At 37.9% G+C, this 25020-nt stretch overlaps 5 protein-coding genes across 6 annotated transcripts; 2 read left to right on the top strand and 3 right to left on the bottom strand.

The window, feature by feature from the left end:
- Nucleotides 333-7047, bottom strand: LOC109719787. Its single transcript, XM_020246600.1, has 8 exons — nt 6792-7047; nt 6503-6753; nt 5505-5582; nt 5304-5384; nt 5050-5207; nt 3886-4964; nt 2955-3082; nt 333-1547 (listed from the first exon to the last, which is right to left on the bottom strand). The coding sequence occupies exons 1-7, from the start codon at nt 6985-6987 to the stop codon at nt 2961-2963; spliced, it is 1965 nt and encodes a 654-aa protein (XP_020102189.1). The 5' UTR covers nt 6988-7047; the 3' UTR covers nt 333-1547; nt 2955-2960.
- LOC109719095 (glycine-rich protein A3-like) lies at nt 7570-9675 on the bottom strand. Of its 2 annotated transcripts, none has more exons than XM_020245622.1 (3): nt 9399-9675; nt 8510-8855; nt 7570-8117 (listed from the first exon to the last, which is right to left on the bottom strand). In XM_020245622.1, exons 2-3 carry the CDS (start codon nt 8835-8837, stop codon nt 7882-7884), a joined length of 564 nt encoding a protein of 187 aa, XP_020101211.1. In that variant the 5' UTR covers nt 8838-8855; nt 9399-9675; the 3' UTR covers nt 7570-7881. The 2 variants fall into 2 exon arrangements, with proteins under 2 accessions (XP_020101211.1, XP_020101210.1); XM_020245621.1 differs by having other exon boundaries at nt 9488-9673.
- Nucleotides 13826-18362, top strand: LOC109719667 (glucuronokinase 1-like). Its single transcript, XM_020246448.1, has 7 exons — nt 13826-13887; nt 13993-14296; nt 15294-15443; nt 16003-16191; nt 16329-16445; nt 17200-17360; nt 17937-18362. Exons 1-7 carry the CDS (start codon nt 13826-13828, stop codon nt 18178-18180), a joined length of 1227 nt encoding a protein of 408 aa, XP_020102037.1. The 3' UTR covers nt 18181-18362.
- Nucleotides 18482-19467, top strand: LOC109719768. The gene has a single exon (XM_020246578.1). The coding sequence runs from the start codon at nt 18985-18987 to the stop codon at nt 19399-19401; it is 417 nt and encodes a 138-aa protein (XP_020102167.1). The 5' UTR covers nt 18482-18984; the 3' UTR covers nt 19402-19467.
- Nucleotides 20527-23167, bottom strand: LOC109719641 (chalcone--flavonone isomerase). The gene is made up of 4 exons (XM_020246418.1): nt 22966-23167; nt 22715-22873; nt 21549-21772; nt 20527-20989 (listed from the first exon to the last, which is right to left on the bottom strand). The coding sequence occupies exons 1-4, from the start codon at nt 23081-23083 to the stop codon at nt 20774-20776; spliced, it is 717 nt and encodes a 238-aa protein (XP_020102007.1). The 5' UTR covers nt 23084-23167; the 3' UTR covers nt 20527-20773.

Here is a 25020-nt window from a genome sequence, read left to right as displayed (position 1 = left end):
CCAAGTTTGAATCATAGTTGATTTACATTTTCAACTAAGTTTATTTCTAAATAAAATAAACGAAATGGGTATCGTGCTACCTATCTCTCTCAAAAAAAAAAAAAAAAGAGTTAATGCCGCAATCACAAGAACTGTGCGAAGGTAAAAATCCATCTAATCTCAAAGTTTCTGAAGATCAAACCGCTTTAGAGAGAGAGACAGGCACAAACAGAGTGGTTAGAGAGAGAAAGCACCATGAAATGAATAGACAGGCAAGTCATCGCGCAAGCCCCAGATTTCCACCACCTCTTTTGAGTGTCTAATCATAACAAAAGTGTTCAATGATAGAACTATTTTATAGCAAATCCTCTTTTGTGACCATAATCTATAAATTGAATTTAATGCACCCTAATATTTCACCAACAAAATGATTTATATCATATTGAAATGACAAAATAGCCAAAGAACTGTGCAAAATGACCGTAAAAAAAAATAAAATAAAATAATCCTCTACCATGGACTCCGACACTGGACCTGTGAGAAAAGGAAAAAAAATATCGAGCATAATTTACCACAGCATCCTAAAAGAATACCTAAAAACAGTGAGCTTATCCTGTCACAATATTAATTTCCAAATATACCTTAAAACCCACCCAATATTTCCCTAGTCTCCATAACTTTAGAGCACCTCAGAGTATGCATGTACTCATCTTGCATTTTGACTACATGGGAAAGAGAGGCCCCCACCACTTAACCCCATCAAGAAAAAAGAAAGGATCCCCATGAACCAAAAGGGAAAAGAAAAGATAAAACGGAAAGCAAGGGATTAGTTCTCGCTAATAGGAGCCATGAATGCATAATCATTTCCTCGTGAATCACTAGTGTTCTAATCTCATTTAAGTGCACGAGAATATCCTCGACAACTCTCTCACTTAATAATTACGACCAAACAAGCTTTATACTAATCATGCCACTCAAATTTGGCTTCTAAGCAAGTGTTTGGGAGAAAATCATGCAAGTTTGCTGGAACAATAGATAACCAACATATGTTGTCAAAGGGCAGTCTTTTTCGCAACGAATTAAAGACTTCGATGATCAGCTCCAAAGGTACCGTATGCCAATATGTTGGTGGGGGAATGATTTACCTTTTGAATATGCTTACCCTGCGGCAATGCCCGATTCGTTGGCAACTTGTGTTGCTCCAGTCACTGAGTTATGAATAGGTGATGCTGTTTCAGTTGCTGATTGGCTTGTAAGAAAACCAGCAGCTAAGCAAGCCAATGGAGCACGGTTATCGACTATTTCTCAACAGCTTTCTCATTAAAAAAAATGAACAAAATACCCTCGTGCGGCCCTACCAAAGAATTACGTATCGTACTGACATAGCTCGACAGTGCTAATTCACCAACTTTGAGTGGCGTGGCCAACCGACATGATAAAGTCAACCCGCACCCAGAAACATCATCTCTTCTAAAAGATCTGTTGACCCCCTTCATGCAGAAAACGAGAGATCCCACTTGGAGTAAAAGTTTTTGATGGCCAATTGAGTTTTTCCCCAGATGTACAGCCTGCAAAATGTGATCACATTAGTCGACACAAAACAATTAGTGGGAACTTTGAAAATTTAATCGGTTAACCATAAAGCAGATAGCAGACATTAGTCCAAATGAAAAAAATCAAACAAAAATTGTTCAAGGGTTCAATACAAGGCAGCTATTATTCATCCTACAATATCAAAATGTGCAACTCGCAGCTAATGATGGAAACAAGTGGTAACATTAGGATAGAATGCAATCTCTATAGATTTAAGCTTTTCTCTCGTAGGTCAACTAGGAAAATAGTCACACCACTACAACCATCAGTGGGTGTGCAACTATTGGTTAGTTGATGCACATCAAGACTATGGAGAAACCAATCTTAACATTATCAGTGTGTGCAACTAGAACTAGTATAAGAGCTAAATTTCAAGTGCCCTATTTTTATCTCTATTTGGGTGCTGAAGGGACAGGAATATTGATATATGATGTGAATGAATAGATTGCAGCAAGTTTATGGAATGCCCTAAGGATATATGGGTGATTTGAAGGAAAGCTGAAAAGAAAGGTCTTTCTCTTCTAGTGGCACACTTTGGTCTTCTATGGAAGTCTAACAGAATATATTGACAACATTTTTCAAAGTTGAATCTGAGATGATCTGACCTCAGAAATGAACATAAACTGGTTAAGAAGGCTAAATATGAAATAGCACAGGCCATGCCGCTGTTAACCTACTTAAATGGAGGGAAAATTTTCTTGTAAATGTCTGTATTGGTTTTAGATTTCCTTAGTTTTATGTATATTATCTATAAATGTCTGTATTTGTTTAGATTTCCTTAGTTTTTTGTTTATTTTCCGTAAATATTAAAAAACTTCTTGAACAGTTGATGAATTCCTAGAATTTTCACCAAAATGTGTAAGAAATGTCTGGATTTTTACTTTCATAGATTTCACATATGATAAGAAAGTTAACATGTATAACATTCAACACAGTTTGCTTGCAACAACCGCCTAATGTGAGCATTGTTCAGCAATGTACACTGGAGTGTGACATTTAAATATTTGGGCCTTATATGTGAAGGCTCAGGCCCAGAACAGGCCAGGGCCATGTTCACTAGGGCATGGGCCTGGCATTAGTCTATAATCATCACTAGTGCCCGTCGCTTAATGCAGCACTAGCATATTCAAAAGAAAACATGAAGTTTCCATCAAGTTAAAATGCGTTAAGTTTCTAAACTTACAATGTCAGAACAATTTTCAACATGGACAAAGGTTTGGATTGCTGCATCTCCACTCGCTGTACTAACAATTAATGATTACAGAAAAAGAAAAGAGGGATGATCTTCAACTGAAAAGAAAAAAGAAGAACTAACACTGTTGACTGTGAGAATGGAAGCTAGCAGAACATATGTAAGAAAATAATAATATTTGAAATTTAACCTTAAATTATTTGTTTTGCCTTCTTCTCAATGGCCATCCTTTCCTCTTGAAAAGAATAGACTTAAAGAAGCTGCTGAAAGGCAAAGGAGATGCTGGATAATTCGAACTTTTCCGTTGCTTCCTTTTACCTGTAATAAGCTGAAGAGATTAGACTCAGCAACAGCATGCATGCAGAAAGAAATAATAAAAGGCCAATGATGCAATTTATATCCAAAATAAAAACGAGTACATGAGCTAATGCACTAACAAGTTATCTCACATTGGTGCTGAGGTTGGTGAATGGCCTATTTCATATTTTACAAAAATAAAGTTAATAACTGCTAATCAATATGATTGCATCCAAACATACAAAAAATAATCACGTCTCTTGGTAATAGAAGTTGATCAATTCGGACATACAGTTTTGTGGTTCACTTACTATGAATAACCACGTTAGTTACTCCCTAGATGACAATCATTCCTTGCATATGTTCTGTGAATAAACAAATAAATAAATAAAATAAAACTGTCAACTTTTTAAGGTGAAGTTTTATCTTGAACGATAAAACAATAGAAACAGTTGATAGACTTGAAACATGTAGATACAACAGCTTGTTAGGTTGTTGCTATCAGGAATTAGACAGGCAAAAGTTACAAGTAACACTGCAAAACATGAAGGCATTCGCTAAGCAGCCATCTGTTTAAGTGATTAAAACAACCATTCTTACAACAATTTCTCAGCCTCTAAACTATTAAAAAAATTTGTCGTACGAGACATTGAGAGAATATACGAATTGTTTATTCCTCTAAAGGAGAAAAAAAAATGGTGGGAGGCCTATCATTAGAATCTTAAGCTACTCCTTGCATGACAAAAAAAAAAAAAAGCAAAAACCAAATAATTATGAAGAACACGAAAGAAAAGTAGGCCATTAATTACTACAGAATCTGCTACCTGATTTAACTTCGAACGATTTAGCTCCAATAGTTGCAGAACACCTACTTGGCATTCGTTCTTCTTCCTTAATCAAGATTTTCTCAAGTGAGACAGTATTCCCACTTGGAATATCTTCTCGTTCGACCACATTTGTGTCCTTAATCACATCCATTGCATGCATTTCCTCCAAAAAAGCATCTAATCCCTCTCTTTGACCAGTCAATGCAGGTTCTGTGGTGAAATTTTGCCATTCTTCGTCATGGGCACTTGCAACTTCTTCTGGGCTAGCTTCTCTCTCAGCTGTTCTGACTTTAACTCCCTCTGTATGCATATCGTCCTTCATAGAATTAGAATAGTAGTTATCATCATTCAACTGGGTTTGATCTTGATTACCTGAAGCACTTGCGATGCACTTCATTAATTCTGTAACATCTTTATGGGCCTCAGTTTCACAGTGCTTTGACCCTTCATCATCTTCCAAAAATCCGTTATATGTTTGCGTGTTCTCAGTGACAGTGAAAGATGATAAATTGGCATCAGATGATAAAAGGACAGTATCACCTACTGTAGTGTTGCAATCCTCTAATTCCATGTGATCTGATTGCAATGCATCAGCTTCAGATGCCAAAATAGCTTCCACAGGTAGCTTTTCTATATTGTCCAGAGGGACTAAAATAGTTTCAGGAGGAGAAATCTGTTCTTCTAAAGCAGTTACAGAAGTTGATAAGCTGTTTTCTATTAGGACTTCATTGGCTTCATCTTGCTGTGAAACTTCATCTGGAACAGCACATGCGCTCAAATTGTTAGAAGAGGAAATTATTGTAGCATTGTGACTCAGTAAAAATGGTGTTCCATCAGTTATAGATGTGAAATCAATTGCTTTTGAACTTGCATTTTGTTTTTTAGAGGGCGTAGAATTTGCAATATCGTCCAATGATGGCAAATCTCCTTCACCGCTAGAGATAGGATCCCAGTTAATCAAGTTGCTAAGCAAGAACTTTTTAGAGTCAAACTGCTCATTATCAGGTAATATTCTCTCAATTCTAATAGTTTCCTTGTAAAAGTGCTTCTTTCTCAAGGCCTTAACCAACAGCGATCTGTGTACAAGCAAAACAAGAAAAGACATGAAAATGAAAGTTAAAAAAAAATTATAAATTAGAAAAAGATCATTGTACACTACACCTGCAGTTCGTGGAAATAGCAGCTTTAGCTCGTTCCATGGAGAGACCAAGCAAGAATACAACTAGATTTGTAACATCATACGGCCCTCTGATATCATTTACAGAGGAAGCAGCACTTGAGATAATGACATTCTTCCCTCTTGTCCACTCCACTAGCAGCTGTTAGTTCAAGGGATAAGCAATATTAGACATATCACTCAATACCTTTCTACTTCAGCACCATAATCTAAAGGTAGATTAATTAATTTTACAAACCTTGGCATCTGCAAGCATTTGCCTCCTTACATTCACATCAGCAATAAGGTGAGAGTAGGTGATCTCAAAATGCAACCCTCTCTGCAAATCAGGTTTACATCACATTAGCTTGGCAAATACATCTGCATTTGCAATTGTCACAATTAAGAACTCAAGATTCATAATATCTAACATAATTGATTGTGCAAACACTTACAGCACCTTTATTGCAACTTCAACTAAGGGAAGCTTGAGGCGAAAGGGAAGTTTCTGAGAGAAGTCTATGGAAATCATATCAACCTGGGTAAAATGCATAATTAAATAAGAGTATTAAACGCACTCAGGTGAAATACATGAAAGTAAAACTAATTAAGTACATTACTGAAAATAACATTTGATGTAATTGAATCTGAAAAACAGCAAGCACAGTGATATCCACAAGCAGTTTTTGAACCATCAAATATTTAATATAGGTTGTATCTCATCTTGAAATATTCAATTAAAACTTGATTGTGCATACTATTAACAAAGTAAAACAAGAAGTTACATGAAGATTCGGAACCCATCATCTTTGTGAATTTTGGCATTAAGCTGTGTCTCTAGCATGTCAGTCGCTTGTATACATTCTCTTCTTGCTTAGTCAAATTAGTTAAGGAGAAGAGATAACCCACGCGTGACAGGCGGAGTCACCACATTGACCAATACTACAGCCTCTCATGGAGTATATTGCTCAAAACCTCAAAAAAGGTTTTCAAAGCAAAGTGATCTAGCCTATGCAGAAAGATGATAATGCAATGATTACAAAGATAACTGCAACGATAGAAGGGCGCGATAATGAATAAAATATAAAGATTATCAGGTCTCTTTTTGGATACTGCGAGAGATACCACAATTCTATAGGTTCAATGGCACAGTAAGATATTCCTTACAGTAACTCAGTTCAACAAAACAACTGTCTCAGCCTTTTTCCACTTGTCAAAGTAAAGTGATCAGTATACTATCCCTCTATATGTATTACCGAATTCCCTAAACCAAACATGCGAACATCAATATTATGCGCATTTCAAAAAAAATAACATTATCAAAGCATTGATTTGTGCATCGAAAATTCCATCAGTCTACATGTTCGATCAAATGCCTGAACCACGCAAAAAATCACGCAAAGATCGTAAGAAAAAGGCGATTGCGCATTCATGCTGTGCGCGTCGAAATTCGCACACCTCGGAGAACTTGCAGGCGTGGTCGAACGCGGCCTGGTTGAGGGGCCGGACGGCGACGATGTCGTAGGTCCGGAGCACGGGGTTGGAGGAGGAGGAAGCGACGGCGGCGGGGGAGTCGAGGGAGAGGGTGATGCGGGAGAACTGGCGGAAGGGGGGCGAGGGAGGAGAGCGGAGGAGGCGACGGTGGAGGGCGGCGGCGGCGGCGAGGGAGGGGGCGGCGGCGAGGAGCGAGGGGAGNAGGGGGCGGCTGCGAGGAGCGAGGGGAGGGGGAAGGGTGCGGCGGCCCGGGAGCGATCGGAGTCGGCGACGACGCCGCGGAAGGGGCGATCGTAGGCCACCCCGGCGTAGCCCAGCTCCAGCGCCTTCACCGCCGCGCGAAGGCGCGCGGAGCGCAGCGCCTTGTTCTCCGCGGAGGCGCCGGTGGAAGAGGAGGCGCCATGCTCGCGCTCGAGGTAGGGGACGCTGAGGTCGAAGAACAGGGCCATGGTTTCGTGCTCCTCTCCAGCGAACGCTACAGGGATGTAGGCGTATGGAGAGCGAGGGTTTTGAGGAGTTTATATAAACATTTATACGTGCTCTTCAAAATCAAAATAACGCCAATTAGGCACCATAAGCGAAAAATTGATACTCGGCCGGACCGGGTTTTAACTGGACTCGAGTTTTATGGCCAGGCTCGGTCCAATTTGCGGGCCGGACCTGACCCGCTGAGTAAGGTCGGGCCAGTTTCTTTCCAAACCTCACCACTCTTCTTCTTTTCTTTTTTTTTTTTTTTTGATTTTAACAGATACTCCCCTCTTACATTTATCTATTAAACATGAACTATTGATATTTTACAAATTGAGGTAACCTGCAATTGAATGAATCATCACCTAAGCAGATCTTCTGAGCCATCTAGTCATCAATTTGCATTAAAAATTACACAACATAATAAAAGAAAACGATACTAATCTTCACAAAACCTGTTAGCTCATGGCTAAATCTGTGTTTGAATATAAGACTCGGCATCAAAACTCCCCAGGTTGTCATTCACCAAAAAACAAAAAAAAGGGGAAAAAAAAAAAAAAAACTTATAAGCATTGAATGGCATCATATTCATCATAGGCAATTTTAATCACCCAACCTCTCCTCATAGTATTTTACCTATTCAGAAGATACACAAGTTACAATCACAACTAAGAGAAAGATCACTTCGCAAGCCCAGTGCTCATTTTTTAAGGTTTGTTATTATTAGTTACAATTGGAGACACAAACATTCAATCCAAGCAAAACTAAAATTCCGAGTTTACGTGCTTCATGAGCCGGTGTCAATCACACTAAGAGAGTTCATAGACAGATCCCCAAAACATACAAATCCTAGCGAGAGAATTCGACATTTCGGATCATTTCCACTTCTTGAACTTGCCGCGAAACATCCCATGCTTTCCTCCAAAGAAGCGATGCTTTCCTCCAAAGAAGCGATGCTTCCCAAACTTTCCGTGCTTAAACTTGCCATGACGACCAAACATACCATAACCATAACCATAACGATGACCGTGAGACAATTGATGGGCTCCGTAAGCCACCGCTGCAGCAGCTGCACCCCCGGCTACAAGAGTCCCCGTTCCAGATCCATGCCCTAAATGTAGAGAAAGAATACATAGAATTAGATCCCCAAGATAAACATTTTGGCTCTTAACTCTCCACTAGAAGTACAAATTGTCTAAATTCGAGAATAAAAGTTCAAACTTATTTTACATGTTAGTGGAAAACTCTGATGAAACAAGAAAAAAATGATGATAACATAATGGAAAGAAAGAAAATGAATTGCAATAGTGTAGCTACTCTTTGCTGCAGTGAAAGAGTCTAACAAGCTTAACGGTCTGTTTGGAACTTCGCTTGTTTATTTCTCGAGAGGCACAAAAAGTACTTACGCTAGAATCACCAAATGAAACAATTAATCAATACCGAGTTATTACTTGTATAATAACATGTTTCGTAACTGGTATAAGCGACGTAAGAGTTTGATACCGTGATACGGAGGAGCAGATGGACCAGGCCCGGGATAACCAGCTGGTGGATAACCACAAGCAGGGGGATATCCGGCAGGCGGGTATCCGTATGCAGGATATCCATGCGGAGGATGTCCCTGAGGAGGATATCCGTGCGGAGGATATCCGTGCGGAGGGTACGGGCCAGGAGCTGAGGGACATCCTTGTGGCGGGTAAGCCCCCGGAGGAGGGGGATAGCTGGCTCCATTGTATCCTGGCGGATATGCCGGGAATCCGTGCGCTAAATTTGAAAGGAATCCTTTATCACTGGTACCTGAACCATCATGCTTGTCCTTCCCATCCCCCATCTTGCTTTGCTCGGATATCTGCAATGGCGAAAACAAATGGCAAAATTTGGTCAAGCAAATTCCATTTATCAGTGTTTAAATGCTGCTCAACGACGAAACCAAACACACGAAAGTAATCATAACAACAACATCTTTTTCTTGTGAACAAATTACAAGCATTAATCTTAACAAAAATTACATGATGATCTCAATTATTAGCCATTTAATAAACCAAGGAGGATGCAATGAAGCAAAAAAAAAAAAAAAGTGATTTAAAGGTTCAAACGCAAAAGCTCCAATTCGCTGCTTTTGACTCTGCTACAAATTAATAAATTACTACTCCACGTAGTTTATCAAGACACTATGCTCATCAAAAGGGCCAAACAGGCTCATACTACAAATCAAATAAAAGTAAGCTAATTTCTCAACAGAAAATTTAGGCGCACATTGCTTCTACAAAGCAAAAACACAATAATCTCAAGTGCATTCCCGTATGCAAACTCAATTACACCACACAAATTTTTCGAACTATAATCTCACATCGATCCCGCGAGCAATCAAACTGAGATCAATCATACGTACATTTCAAATTGCAGATTCAGAATCAGAGAATAATACATCAAAAAATCGAGTGGAAAAGGGATAAAAAAAATGATCGAATTAGGGCTTACGGGGCAAGCGAAACCGTATTGTCATCTGCGACACGAAAGAGAGGCCTAGCGAATTATGTCCCTTCGAATGTGCGTGGATTAGGGAGTTGGCGAACGCGGAGGCGACGCATTCGCCGAGCGCGTCGCAATTTAGCTCGATTTAGGCGCGGATTTTTCGGGGGGGTTTCGATCCCGATTTGGTATTTTGGTTCGTGTTCTTGTTGTTTGTACCGGGCGAAGTTTGGGTCGGATCCTGTCGGGTCGGGTCGGGTCGCTTTGCTGGGTTTCGGTTCGCATTTTCGCAAGGGGTTTTGGGTCACTTGGGTTACCGTGCTGATTCAAGTTTGGGTTGGTTTAAGTTTTGGATCGTGTTGTTCACTTATTTTCCATTTTTCTCGAATTGCATATTTGGTTTTGACTTTGTTCATAATCGTAGTCAAAACCATTTGATATTTGAATTAAAAAGGCACTTGGATTTTGAGTCGGAGGAATTTATAGCTAGGATTGTAGTGAGTTTAGCTATTGATCCTTTAAAAAGAAAAGAAAAGAAAAAAACAAACATGAGAAGGATGATGACATAGAGGGAGAAAAAGTGCCAAAATTAGCGAAAATAATTTCTCGATAAGTTGGCCAATTATTAGTAGTTATGTATTCATTACTGTAAAAAATAACGAAATTTTAGCCATCAACAATTTAACTGAAATAATTTGTCTAGGTTCAAAATTAATGAATAGCATAAAAATATCACTGATCCAATTGAAATATTAAAGAAGAGATTGAAAATGGATGGGCCTATTAATTTCCTTTTTCATTGACTATTGATAGTTTTTTTTTCGTACATCGTTCCATGTGCGAACTTAATTTTAAGTAATAATTAAAACTATTTAATTTTTAAAGTAAATAATTAATTAAAAAACAAAAGTTAAAAGGTCTCTTTAAAGAACCAGGTTACGTAACATTTCAAAACCACAAAATTATTTTTTAATAATAAAATATATTAAATATATATATTATTATATTATATGATTAATTCCCGCGGATCTGAAGAACTTGACATTTTCTTCGGGAGGAGATACGATTGTCACCTATCACGTCCACCTCAGCACGCCGCAGTTTTTCAGATAAACATCAACTTCTTCTTTTCCCAGGGAGGAAGAAAGTTTGGTCTGAATATAGAAATGCTATGACTACCCAAAAGTGTCCCCTAATCCACGCAATGCTTAGATATATATTTATATAGAATCTGGCTACTATGCTATTAGTAGCATGAAGCACTTGGTGCTACAAACTTTTTCGCCGTTAGATCTACCTTTTTGATCATTTTAACCCGTTAGATTATACTATTCAACCAACCACCCACTCAACCCTTGAGGGCCCACATCATCCTAATCGCACATCTTTTAATCCAACGGCCAAAAACTTAGTAGCACCAATAACTTGGTGCTATTAATAGTATATTAGCCTATATATATATATAGAGAGAGAGAGAGAGAGAGTTAGGCTGGTATGCTATCGGTAGCATAGAGATCTCCGTCCTATCAAGCTATTTTCAATGATGTAGCTTTCAAATTGACGATCGACTCCGTTAGACTTGCTCTGCACTATTGAAAGTATTTGAAAACTAAATTTCATAATTTTTTGGCATCATTTACCTATCAAACAAATAATCTAAAAATGAACAGCTGAAAATAAAAACCTCATAAAAAATGATGATAAAAGACTTGAATTTAAGATCAAAGATACTGATCTTACTCTAAATAGTGAAAAGATTTTTCTCTAAAAATTTCATTATATTTGAACTATTTTACACCGTTAAATTTATAAACGCATCACATCTATCATTAAAATTGTCAATACCTTTTGATCAGTAGCCAAATAATGCCAAAAAAGTAAAAAATTTAGTTTCTAAATACTCTTAATAGTGTAAATCAAGTTTAACGAAACCGATCAGTGATTTAAAAGCCGCATCATTGAAAACAACTTAATAGTACGAAGACCTCCGTGCTACCAATAATATACCAGCCTCTCTCTCTTTATATATATATATATATATATACTCACACATTAACAATTATTATTCATATAAAAGTATTATTCTAAGGTCACATATTTTCTCTAATTGTATGCGTAGCCATCATTAGGGGTGGAAACGAGCCGAGCTCGAGCGAGCTTATGTCGGCTCAAATTCGGCTTGAAATTAATTTCGAGCCTAAATCTAGGCTCAAGCTCGGCTTGAAATTAATTCGAGCCGAGCTCGAGCGAGCCTAATTTCGAGTCGAGCCCTACGAGTCGAGCCGAGTCTAAACGAGCCAGATTGAAATTTCGAATTATATAATCATAGTTTAATTTTATAAAATATACCTAATTTGATGCAACATGTCCAATGGTTCAAATACAAAATATGTGCAAGAATATGATAGCTAGGGTGAGCTGCCTGACGGGTGAGGGTCAAAAGAGAGAGAGAGAAAGAAAGAGAGAAAATTAGGAATGTTGAAATTTTAATTTATCATGTTTAGGTTATGTGCAAAAAGTGAAGTGCTGAAGAGAGTGTGTTTATGTAAATTAGACGTGGTTCATGCATGTGACTTGTTGGGTTTATTTATGGCCACAATAATAGCCAATTTAAATTAAAGCCTATATATAATTTAAATACTATTATATATAATATATTATATATATAATATATATAGGTAGGTACTGTGCTATAAGCATAGCAGCCTTTGTCTCCTAAGTTCTATAACTGCCCAATCAATTGATGGTGGTAGGGTGAAAGGAAAGAGAGAAAATTAAACGAGAAAGCGGTTTTCAATCAAGAGAAGAGAAATAGAGAACCCCAATTTTCTTCAATTTCTCTCTTCTCTCTTCACCACTAACAATCAAATTTGATGGACGCTGTTAAGAATTTAGGAGCCACAAGAGTCTGCTGTGCTCTAATAGCACCAAATTAGCACTATATAATATATATATATATTATCAAAATATATTATATTTATATATATATATTATAAATATATATATATATATTCGAGTATTGTTCGAGCTTTCTGAGCCTAATGACGAACGATCTAATACTCAAGCTCGCTTGAAATGAATTTCGAGCCTATTATTTTATTCAAGCTGCGTCTATTTAATTTTACGTCGAGCCTGAGCGAGCCAATTCGACGAACACGAGTCGAACGCGAGCCGGCCGCTGTTTGCCAGCCCTAAGCATTCATTCCCATTGCTTAGATTGGTGAATGAATAGATACAATCCGCATTGGATGAAACTTTAAAATATAGGTATGAGATTGTAGAAAAGTTATACTCATTTTTTTAAAACACACAAAACAATACTCATGAATTAAATATTGTGTTTAGATAATAGTCAATTTTGCTGTTGTTGATTTAGACATGATACTAATCCAGGGAGGCTTGAAACTGTTTCTGACATTGTAATTAATATTTTAAAATATTTAATAGTTTGGTGCTTTGAATATTTTAGAATGTCCCCTCCCTCTTTAAAATATAATCCATGAATGAGATTTTTCGTGGCACCTATAGTTAGGTAGATATAGATATAAGATCACAAACAATAAAAAAAAAAAATTGATTTTTAAAAAAAGTAACGGCGCATAAGCATGTTACCAAAAAAAAAACTAAAAAATATTTGAATAGAAGACGAACATTATTGCATGAGTAATGTTATTTTTACAAACAACTTTTACGACGCTATACAAATTTTAAAATCTAGCGATATAAATTTTGTTCTTGACCTTATGAATCATAAATTCATAACACTGTATTATGAATACATTTGGGTACATCCTAGGTTTACCATAGTATTGCTTATCTGATATAAATACTCTCCTAGGTACATATTTCATCTACTAAATGGACACGTGTCCTTCCGTGGGTCCATCTTCTAATGGGCCCACTTTGAGCCGGACCCACGCTTAGCCCATTGCCCAAGCGACGTAAGCGCCTTCCTCGCGACGGTTACGCAACAGCGTTGCCACGTGGCATTTATTGACCGATGCAACCTCCCCCAGCTAAGCCACGCAACGGATCCAGCTAAGCGCCGCATGATGACGTGTCGATATCCCAACGGCTGTCATCTTCCGGCGGTTATTCTCCGCCGCACATCAACTTTTAGTCGCATGCGACGCCCTGATTCGGCGCAGTGTGTGGGGACACTTGTACCATAGATCATTCTCATGGGGATTATTAATCAACTACTATATTTTCCTTTTTGTCCTTTGTTCCTAAAATGTTAGAGACCTCTCAACTAAAATTATTCCGTAATTTTAGCAACTAAAATTCCCAATACTAATTTTGTAATTCAAATTAAAATTTTAAAAAAATAAAAAATTTAAAGATTAAATGGTGAGAAAAAGGCGAACAATAATTCAGGCACAATTTCACTCAAAAAAAAGGGGGGGAACGTAATTTCATAATTAGCTATAGTTGTGAGATATCCATGCAAATTTACCTTTCTGTTTGTAGAAACCGTATTTGGGTCGGTGGGGTCACGCGGAGGAGATATAAAGGCGAGAGAGGGAGAGTGGGGAGGGCGATGCGCGGAGCATCGGGAGAGGGGGAGTAGGACGTTGCGGCGGTTCCCGGGCGGAGAAGCGGAGCAAGGAGGAGGAGGAGGTGGTGGCGGCGATCGAGCACAGGGCGTGCGCGAGGGTGGGGTTGCTGGGGAACCCTAGCGACGTCTACTACGGGCGAACCATCTCCTTCTCGATCGGAAACTTCTGGGCCTCCGTGAGGCTTCGCCCCTCCGAGGATCTCGTCATCGAGCCCCACCCCAAGCACGATCTCGTCGTCTTCGATTCGATCCACCACCTGGTACTCGATCTCTACCGATCCCGTTATGCTTCTTTCTCATTGGATCGATCGTCGTTCTGAGTTGATTTGTTGCGGCATGCATTTTCGTTTAGCCGTTATGTCGAACGATGCGTGATCAACACTCGATCTGTCATTGAGCTTTGATCGTGAATTATCGGTTGTTTTGATGTTTCGAGTTCGTGGAAGTTACTATATCTGCATGCATGAATGATTGAGAGCTGTTTATTCCGGAATATGGTGATACAAATGGATTCGATTTAGCTTTTATGAACGAACTTTATTTATATGGTGCATTTCTGCTTGGAAATGCTGTTACCTCTTGTAATGGAATCTCTCTCTTATAAATGATCTTATGCTTTGTTATATATATGTTAGGTATTATGAATCAGAGGGCTCGCCATTAACTGGTAGAGAACAGAGAGCCTGATCAATAAGTGCTAAGAGGAATTTGATTTGGTTTGCATGTGAAAAGCATAATTAAAAATAAGGATTCTCTACGATGTATGATGAGGATTAAAAGACCAGGTCCATATGTGTAGGAAAAACAGAGGAGATAATATGCAGTTGAATTTATAGTGTTTGGAAATTTATAGCTTTTAACCAAAATTTTGGCACGAATCAATATTACTAGTCGGGCAAATGGTGTATAGCTAATCCAATTTCAAAAGATATGACCTGAGAATTCACATTTTTCCTGTTACATTACCTGTCATTTATATTATCCTACTCGATATGGTGGATTCGAATTTATAACGAAGCCGCAACGCATTTCAAATTAGTAGAGACACATATTAATAAGGAACAATTTGATTGAATGTAGTGGGATGAAATATTCTTCTCTTATAGTCTCTTTTATTTGTTTTTTAATTACAGTCCAAAAAAAAAACTTTTTTTTTTTTAAAAATAATTTGTAAGGCTTGAGTTTTCTGCTAGTCTGATAAGAGGTTACTTCAAGTTTGTTGAAATATGATGTATGGTTATAAACTTCATTTCTCAGGTGAATCGTTTGGAAAACGAGGGGTACTATGGAGGTGTTCGGTTGCTAATGGCCATTTGCAAGGTGTTCTACAAGTATTGCACTGAAAGCAATATTGAGTTGAAAAAGGGAAATTTCACTTTATCATATGACACCAATATTCCTCGCCAGGTGAAGGTTCCTATGACTGCCTTAATTTTTTATATGTCTTCGTCATACATTATCGTAATTCTGAGGGTAGCGTACTACTTGTTTCATCAATGAAATAGATTTCTACTATCTGCCATCTACTATTTATGCATGTGAAATTTAGCTTCAGGATTCTGAATTTTTATTATTAGTTAGTGCCAAGAAGAATATTACTATAATATATTATTTAACTTTCAACCTGTAACAGCAGTTAAAAATAGTAGGCTCTTTATGAATAGTAATCTTGATTAAATTGATTAACCCTGTTTTGCTTACATTAACTGGTAGAGATTGCATTTCAGCAATAATCTAAAGTTCAACTAGCATTGTGGAGCCTGCCGATCTCTGTTTTGGCACATAGATTGCTTTGGTAAATCATACTAAATATTGTTCTATGGCAAGTCAATATAAGAATTATGCAACTAGGACCGTAGTCTCTTGTTTTACTTCTAGACTTCTATGGTAAGTTTGCTGCTGGTAGTAGACGTAATATTTTTCATATGACTGATTCCAAAACAATTGTGGTGCCTTGAATCTTCAGACAGGACTCTCTGGTTCCAGTGCCATTGTTTGTGCTGCCCTAAACTGCCTCCTCGACTTTTACGAAGTTCGACACCTTATAAAGGTTGAAGTCAGGCCTGAACTAATTCTTAGTGCAGAGAAGGAACTTGGAATTGTTGCTGGCCTTCAAGATCGAGTTGCACAAGTTTATGGTGGCCTTGTCTATATGGTATGCACCATTAGAAACCTATAAAAACAATCTAGTTGAAAGCTGTTAATGAGTCTAGAATTTAGCCATTCGCCTGTTGCATTCTGTTTGCTTATAGTCCTGTGGATCTACCAAATAATTTAAGATTGGCATTTCAGGACTTCAGCAAGGAGTATATGGATAAGTTGGGGCATGGCAAGTATGTGCCCTTGGATATTAATCTTCTTCCGCCTCTTCATCTCATCTACGCTGAGAATCCAAGCGATTCTGGGAAGGTTTGTCTTATAAAGTAGTTTCTTGTCAGAATACATGTTCTTTCTTGTCAGATAAAACAGCATAATTCTTTTGTCTGATCTATAGCTTGAGATTGGTAAGTATGGCCTTATTGAGATATAAATCCACGTTATCTTAATAACAGCATGCCATGTCTCGGTAGGATAAACACTTTAGAATGTCTGGCTTTTGCTATTGGACATTTTAAAAGGAAATCCCTTCTGAAATTCTAATCAAGGGAGATCAGAAGTTTCAAGTTAATGAGATCCACTCCAAAGAAAAGAAAAAAGAAGAGTAAATGAGTAAATAGAAGAAAACTCCAGTGTTGAGTTTAAACACTCATAGATTTACTATTTTTTGTAAAGAATTGATCGTTATGTTAGAATAGTTACTGCCATAGAAGAATGGCTCCAGTGTAGCTTTATATTTGCAAGCTCTGTTTGTGTATTTCTGCCGAAGAAAGGATTGCATTCATTGTATGCCGTGGATCTAGAAATAGGTATCAGTTGTCTAGATAGTAATATGTAGATATGGTGTTTTGACAAAAAAAATTAATCTGTTTTGTGTCTTTCCGTACTGTATGACATTTCGACATTTCTAGTTTTCAGAGAAACTCGAAGAGCACAAAATGCTAGCACCTTAGTTTCTGGCGTTTTTTGTAGTATCTTGTTTTATAAGAAACCATACGTCCTTACTTTTGTGAGCTTTTCACTTGTGCACTACTTATATAGCTCAAGCTGTGTTGTTTAATTGTAGGTTCACAGCTCTGTTCGACAGAGATGGCTTGATGGTGATGAATTTATTATATCAAAGATGAAAGAGGTGGCTGAGCTGGCATTAGAGGGTCACAAGGCTTTATTAGAAAAGAATTACACTGAACTTGTAAATCTTATGAACCACAACTTTGATCTTCGGAGGTAAGTTGAAAGTAGTTACTGCGATTGTATTGTATCTTTATCTTTCTCATTGGATTTCTTGTTTGCCTGAAGCCTGCTGAGCTACCTTACATTATCATCAAAAGCCATTTTTTAGAAATTCTAAGCACATTGTACATTGGAATTTTACTATTGGTTTTAGAAAGCATATCAGAAATCTAATGTGGATATATCCCTATCTTCTATAGAGCCCTTTTGATGTATATCTATGCTCTATAAGCATCCACAATTCGGTGATTAGCCTGGTGCCTTAAGACTTGTTTAAGACATCTAGGTGACCATTTGTTTGCATCATATGTTGGATGGCATGGTGAATAACTTTCGTTTTGTTGTTTTTCGCCTAATGTTCAGCTTGACTAGAAATTAAAGTTAAGACGCATCAATTTTATTACTTAGACAAACACAGAGGCTTTAGATTTCTATTGGTATCTGAAAGCCTTTAAGTTGTTGGACCATGAGATATGTTCATAACTACCTATTGTTCGAGTATTCCGTGTATCCATGTGTCTTAAACTACTTTTTCTTTAATGTCGCTATCTCTTGCTTTTACGTGCCCAGGAAAATGTTTGGAGACAGCGTGCTCGGCTCGCTAAACATAAAGATGGTTGATGTGGCCAGAAGCGTCGGTGCCGCAGCCAAGTTCACTGGAAGCGGCGGAGCCGTGGTTGCGTTCTGCCCTGACGGGGCTTCTCAAGTAGAGCTTCTCGAACAAGCCTGCCAAGAAGCTGGCTTTCTCGTACAGCAAATAAAAGTCGTCCCTTCTGTCCTCACCGAAGAGGACCTAAGAACCCTATCTAGCTGAGAAAATCAAAGAGTTTGGCATTGGTTCTTTTGCAAATTACCTTGCATTACCGGTTTAGGAGTTGATTCATCCATTATGTTTGACAAAATTACCTACATTGATGAACTCTTTTCTTATTCCTGCTGATACTGAGGATAATGTTGATGTACATAGAGTTAATTTGATGGTTATTTTCCATTGTATTTATTTATTTGTTGAATTCAGTTACTGCGAGTTGCTAATGGGCTGGGATTGGGCCTGGGCCTGGGCCTAATTTCGTCCAAGGCCAATCCTGGCTCCTGCAGCTAAAGAAACGGGTCTTTCCAGATCAAGCCCGACGAGGGTCGGGCGGGTCTGTTTAAATCCAGCCCGGTCCGGCATGGCCCAATTATTAACCCTGCTTGGCAACATCGTGCAGTTTATATTACCTCACGGCAGTTTTTTTTTTTTATTTATTTTTATTTTTATTTTTATTTTTTATTTGGGGTAAGTTTAGCACCAGGGGATTAAAGCCCCAAATGGTTGACTTTGATCAAGTTTGATGCAAGCGTGATTCGCATGGGTCATTTCACGGTTGGTAAAACCTATAATAGTGCCCCATTAAGCAAACGCTTTAGCACGTGCGGGGTCTCCCCAAAGTCTTTTGTCAATTATTTTTGGACAAGAAAATAAAAGAAATAATGCATAAGTACGTACGCATTGTCAGAAAAAAATAATAGAGTATCTAGGATCTTCTGCATAAGAAAATGAGAGTTGCATGAGCATGCTGCATATTAACTATCCTTAGTATTCAGTGTTACTGCAGTAGGACGCAAAGCTAGAGGTATGGGCATCTCCAGCGGCAGCAGTCATGTGCCGGTGCCGGTGCTGCTGCCGGTGAGGGGAACATACAGTAATGGTTCTGATGCAGAGTTCATCCGGTCGGTGTCTGCGGGCGGAGGGGGGCGGAGGGAGGCCGCAGCAGTCGATAGCAACCGGTGCAGGCAAGTGTACCTCCGAAGCTACAGCTTCGTGAAGAAAAGGGAGAGCATTGCTGCCAGGAGCAGACGCTTTCTCCGAACGGTCAGAAGGAGGATGCTTCTCCTCGCCGCCTTCTATCGGAGGAGGAAGAGCAAAGGGAAGAAGAAGAAAAAGGGTTGCAGGGTGTTGGTGAAGAAGAAATTTATGTATGGTTCTTTTTCCGCGCTTCAATACGTCCTCCGCCGTCTATTTTCCTGCTCCCCCACCTCGCCGACGAGATGACGGATCAGAGGGTGGCAATAAACTTAAAAAGTTTGATTATCTTATCTATTCTGTCTTTTTTTTTTTTTTTTTTTTTTTTTTTTTTTTTTTGAAATGAATGTTTTCGTACAATTCTGATATACCATGCATAATAGGTTGCACCATTTGGACATATCTCAATGGTCTCCGGAATTAGAGCATCTTTACCTCGCAGGGGAAAGGAAAAAAAGATCATGATCTTGCATATCCACCGTTATCATTTTTTCTAATGTTTTGGTACTATGTTTTTTTGTTGCAGTCGAGTTTTGCAGTAATAATAACAAAGAGTAAGGACTTTGGTGCGAATGTTGCGAAGATTTTTTTTTAATTTTATTTTTTAATTTAGTTTATTTTAAGTTTGGTTTTCCGTACTTTGCAAGGGCAATAATTAGGGAGCTCGGTCTCGCTTTGGGCCGCTCCATCGTTTCATGGTTTTCTTTTCCTTTTATTTATTATTATTTTTTTAATCCATGATGTTCAGATAAATACAACGCAATTTACTATTTATTCGGCTTAAATTTATGGAGTAGGTACGTGTTAAATAATTACATATCATTTGATTATTCCACGGCAAAATTTGGCTTTAATCAGGCGACAACACCTCGGCATCTAATTTTTTTTTGTTTTCTAAAAGCAATAACAAAAGGTTTCGCAATTATCAATTTTTTTTTTCTATTTCAACGAGTAGTTAATTGGGCTCGATGCACCACACATTGAGAAATAATTTGTACTTGATTAAATAATAAATGTCCGAAATAAATGATTCATACATTTATTAACCAATTTCTCCACTGAAAGAAACTTCAGGGGCAAGAAATAGAAACTCGAAGTTTGAAGTTTCAAACAATAATTATATAGAAACTCCAACAACTCGTGTACTGATGATTGAGTAGCGTTAACACAAGAACCACAGCATTAAAAATATTTCTAACAGTATTTTTTTATCACAGCATTAGAAGCGTCAAATTAGAGTTTCTATTTTGGAATTTAAAATCTCGATTATAATTTCGGCTGCGATACGTCCTAATTATATTTTCATTGGAGGCTGTTGCTGCTGCTTTTAGCAACAGCAGATTCTGGGCCAAAAGAGACTCTAAAAGAAGCAAATTTTGAGAACTACAGAAGCAGAGGCATTTTATGAAGTGCAATAGCTTGCTCACATTGTGCTCATGCATCATCATCTAATTTATTTAGAAGCACATAACTTGTTGCTCGTTTACTCAACATACTATCAACAGCACAAAGAGAGAACACAATACAGAAAGAAGCCTCCATATACAGCTTCTTTTAGTAGCAGCTTCTACCACAAACTGGTGCTTCTCTTACATAGGATACACGAGCTCCGATCGCGGAACTATGTGCTTACCTCGACCGGTTTCTCGACCTCGGCCTCCTTCGCGCCACCAAACTCTTTGAGAAGCTCCGAAACTCTTAGCGCCAAGCTCCGCTTCGTGGCAGGGGAGACCCCGTGCTCGCCGATAATAGACTCCAAGATGGCCTCACATAAAGCGCGGTTCTCTATCACCACATTTCCGACCTCTGGCACCGACGAGTCACTCGAGAAGGCGATCTGAAAGATACATGAACACATGTAACTGCAGAAGCCAAATATCAAACAGGTCTCCAACATTTCTAGGAGGTTTCTCTCTTGAATTTATTGTAGTAATGGCGATGTTTTGCTTATGCGAATAAGTACAGGTTAGTTGACGGGTATAGAACTAAGGGGCCGTTTGGCCGGATGTAATTAGAAATACAGTATAGTTGAAAATACATGCAGTTGTAGATGCAGCAGTTATAACTATATGTATTTCGTTTGAATGGATATAATAAAAAGCGTTGCAATTATAAATAATTTATTTGGTTATATTTAGTTGAGTAAGATAAGCTTATCTCTTATTTAAAATTACACTCTCCAATTACTGTAATAGGAACTACGGCTAATTTAGATATAGTTTTAACTGTTGTAATTCGACTTTCTTATATAGTTTCGGCTGCGGTAGTTGAATTCCAATACATCAAACGAAACGTCGAATTTGAATTTGCATATAGTTATAACTACAGTATACTTAAAATTACGTGCAACTAAATAGGTACAATAAATGATGTATTGAAAGAGTTAGTTACTTAACAGTTAGAGAGCTGGAAGGGGAGTGAGTGAAGAGGATAGAGGAGCCAGGAGGAAAAGTCTCGGCTTTAAAAGCCTCTTTGAACTTGTCCACGGCCGCGCCCTCGGCTTCGGTGTAGACGCCGGCAGCTTTCCAGTGGGCGAGACAGTTCTCGGCGACCTTCTCCGAGTACTGCTGCCCGGTGAGGGGAAGGAGCATGGTCACTCTTGTGAACTTCTCAAAAGGGCCTGTTCAAATTATACGTGACATTAAGTCGAATTTGGGTTTAATCCGATCCAGAGAGGATCGAGCCTGAATCTGATTTAGATCCTACTTGGCCCCAATTCGGCGCCGTGTAGTATCGTGTCGTGCCGGTCCGATGTGGTATTTTAAGACTTTGTTTTGGATCTTGACGAGGGTATTATGCCTGGGCCCGAAATGAATCAAACAGGTCGTTGTCGACACGACCTGCTTGTATAAATGTGCCGTACCGTACCAAACCGTGTCGGGTTGGTCTCAGAGCCCCCACACGACCTATTAGACTATTATTATTACTAAATACATGTGTCAGCAAACTAATAAAAAATCATGAATATGTCATGAACTCTAATAAAGATACATAAATGGTAAATGAGAGTTTTTTTTTTCTTACAAAAATCTCTGCATCTCATTATTGGTTGTGGAATGTTTGTTAAAAATATTAAGCTCCGTTTGTTTCAACGGAAAATCATAAAATATAATTTTTTATAAAATTTTTTTAATATTTTGTAGTGTTTAGATTGAAGGAATTTTTTTTTCTATTCATATTTATTTGGTTCGATAAAAAAAATATAAATAAGAAAAATTTTACACAATTTAAACTTTAGTTTTTTTACTAAAAAACAGCAAAAAAAAGTAAAAATTTTAATTTTTTTTTTCAAATTCGTAGAAAACTAAACAAATAAAATAATATTTTTTATACCGTAAATAATTTTTCGATTCCTCATCTAAAGAATCAAACGCCCCTTAGTCTCGCGATCACGCCAAACATATGCACGCATCCAAAAGCATCCAATCACCTCACGCACATATAGTGAGGCTCTTCCCCCAACTGAAATTCCCAAACTACCCCTCCCCAAAAGCAAAATCCCCGGGGACAAAAAAGTTAAAAAAAAAAACAAAAAAGAAACAAAAAAGAGAAAACTCCTCACCGGCGACGATGTCCCTGTAGAAGTGCTCGTCTCCGGCGAGCTCCTCCGCCGCGGCCCCGCCCCACTTTCCGGCGAGCGACCGCAGCGCCCCCTCCTCCAAATACACCCCGATCGCCGTGAAATTCACGAACCTGCCACCGATCTCCAACCCCCTCGGCCCTACACCCCCGCCCCCCCCGCGGCGCACGTTAGGGAATTTTTAAGAGGGAGAAAAACAAAAGAGAGTGCGGAGACGAAGGATCGGGGCTAACCTGCCCCGGCGAGGAAGAGGGGAGATGACGAGGAGGAGCGCGGGGGTGAGGTTACCGCGGGGAAGGTGACCCCCTCGATCTCGAGCTTGGGGACGACGACGATGGGGGCCTCCGCCATTGTTGCCCCTGATGGGTCCCTTCCCGAGAGAGGAGATAGAGTTGGGGGGGTTTGGTGTAAAAATGGCGCTTCACGAGACGAGGCGATGCGGCGGGGTATAAATAGAAGGATGGAGATAACACGGGTGAAGTGTTAGAGCGGGGCTTTAACTATAGTGCTCGGTTTCGCATTTAATTACAAAAATGCCACTGTGTTCGGAGTAATAAAACAATATATACTTTTTTTTTTAAGTATTTTTTAATTCTATTAACAAGCAGAATCGATTCTCAACTTAGCACTTAATGATTAGTATTTAATGTCTCAAATATAAGAATTAGTTATTTGGGAAAACTTCAAAAACTCCTCCTGTGATTTCAATTTTTTTCACTTTGGTAGCTTGTGGTTTAAAATATATCAAGTTAGTACCCTGTGATTTCTCACTTTATCACTTTAGTATCCTGTGGTTTAAAGTGTATCAAGTTAGTACCCTGTGATTTTGTACTTTATCATTTTAGTATCCTGTGGTTTTAATTTTGTATCAAGTTAGTATCCTGTGGTTTTTTAAACTATAGGATATTAAAGTGATAAAGTATGAAACCACAGGGTACTAAAGTGATAAAGTGCAAAACCACAGGGTACTAACTTGATACACTTTAAACTACAGGGTACTAAAGTGATAAAGTGAGAAACCACAGTGTACTAACTTGATACACTTTAAACTATAGTGTACTAAAGTGATAAAGTGAGAAACCACAGGGTACTAGTTTGATACACTTTAAACCATAGGGTACTAAAATGAAAAAGTGTGAAACCACAGGAGGGGTTTTGAAGTTTTTCCTAGTTATTTTATTATATATTTTAAATAATATTATTAACTATAGTAAAAATGGATTTAACTTTATTTGAAAAAAAAATAGCAATCTAACCTTTTTTTCAAAATATTTTCTTATCTAGTCCCATTTTGATTCATTAGAAAGATAAAAAAATTATTGAAATTTTTTTTTAGTATTGATTAGAGAGATAATTCTTGCCCTCTCTCCTCCCTTCCCTTCAAACCCAAATTAGCACATAATAAGTATTCATAAAAATATTTTTTTGTGAAGTTTGGATATCCTTTTAATCTATATAGTAGGAAAAGTAGCATGTTATCTGTTTCGTTTATTTTTTAAAATATCGTTTAATCGAAAATGTGAAGTAATTTCGAACACCAAATTTAAAGTTTTTTGCTATTTGTATTAGGAATGTCTATATTTTTTGAATATTACTAAAGTTTGTATTATTTTCAAAAAAAGACCAAATTTTTTTTTTTTTTTGAGAGATAGGTAGTACGCTACCTGCTTCGTTTATTTCATTTAGAAATAAACTTAGCTGAAAATGTGAATCAACTAGGATTTGAACCTGGGTCTCGGGTACCAACCACTAAGCCCTTTGACACTTGCTCTGGGGACAGTTGATAAGGCCAAAAAATATTGTACTTGATGTTTGGTAGGTTAAAAAGTGCTTTTAAATGTGGCATGAGAAAGCATTTTTGGCACAAGCGGGGGCAAACAATAGGTTAGTTGGGAAGGGTTAGATAGGGGTGAAACGTGGATCTACCCTTCTGCACTTGATGGGGATACTCGCATGCGTGAAAATTTTAGGGACGAAAAGGTAATTTTACCATAGGCTAATTTAACACCGTTTCAAAAAAAAAAAAAGAAAAAAGAAAAAAAGGAAAAAAAAAGTGTGTCAATGACTCAATATTTGCTATCCATAATAAATTATAGGTAGTTAATTCGTAAATTATCCATGAATTATTAAAAATTTAAATAAAATTTTTTGGATTGAATTTATTATTTGCGAATAATTTGCGTACGCCGAACTATTCGGTAAAAAAAAAAGAGCAAATTTTTTGGATAAAATTTCTTTCAGAATTATTCATAAATTATTTGTGAATTATTAAAAAATTTTATGAAAAG

This window comes from Ananas comosus, linkage group 13 (genome assembly GCF_001540865.1).
Source record: "Ananas comosus cultivar F153 linkage group 13, ASM154086v1, whole genome shotgun sequence".
NCBI lineage: Eukaryota > Viridiplantae > Streptophyta > Magnoliopsida > Poales > Bromeliaceae > Ananas > Ananas comosus.
This window is presented reverse-complemented; position numbering and strand designations above follow the sequence as displayed.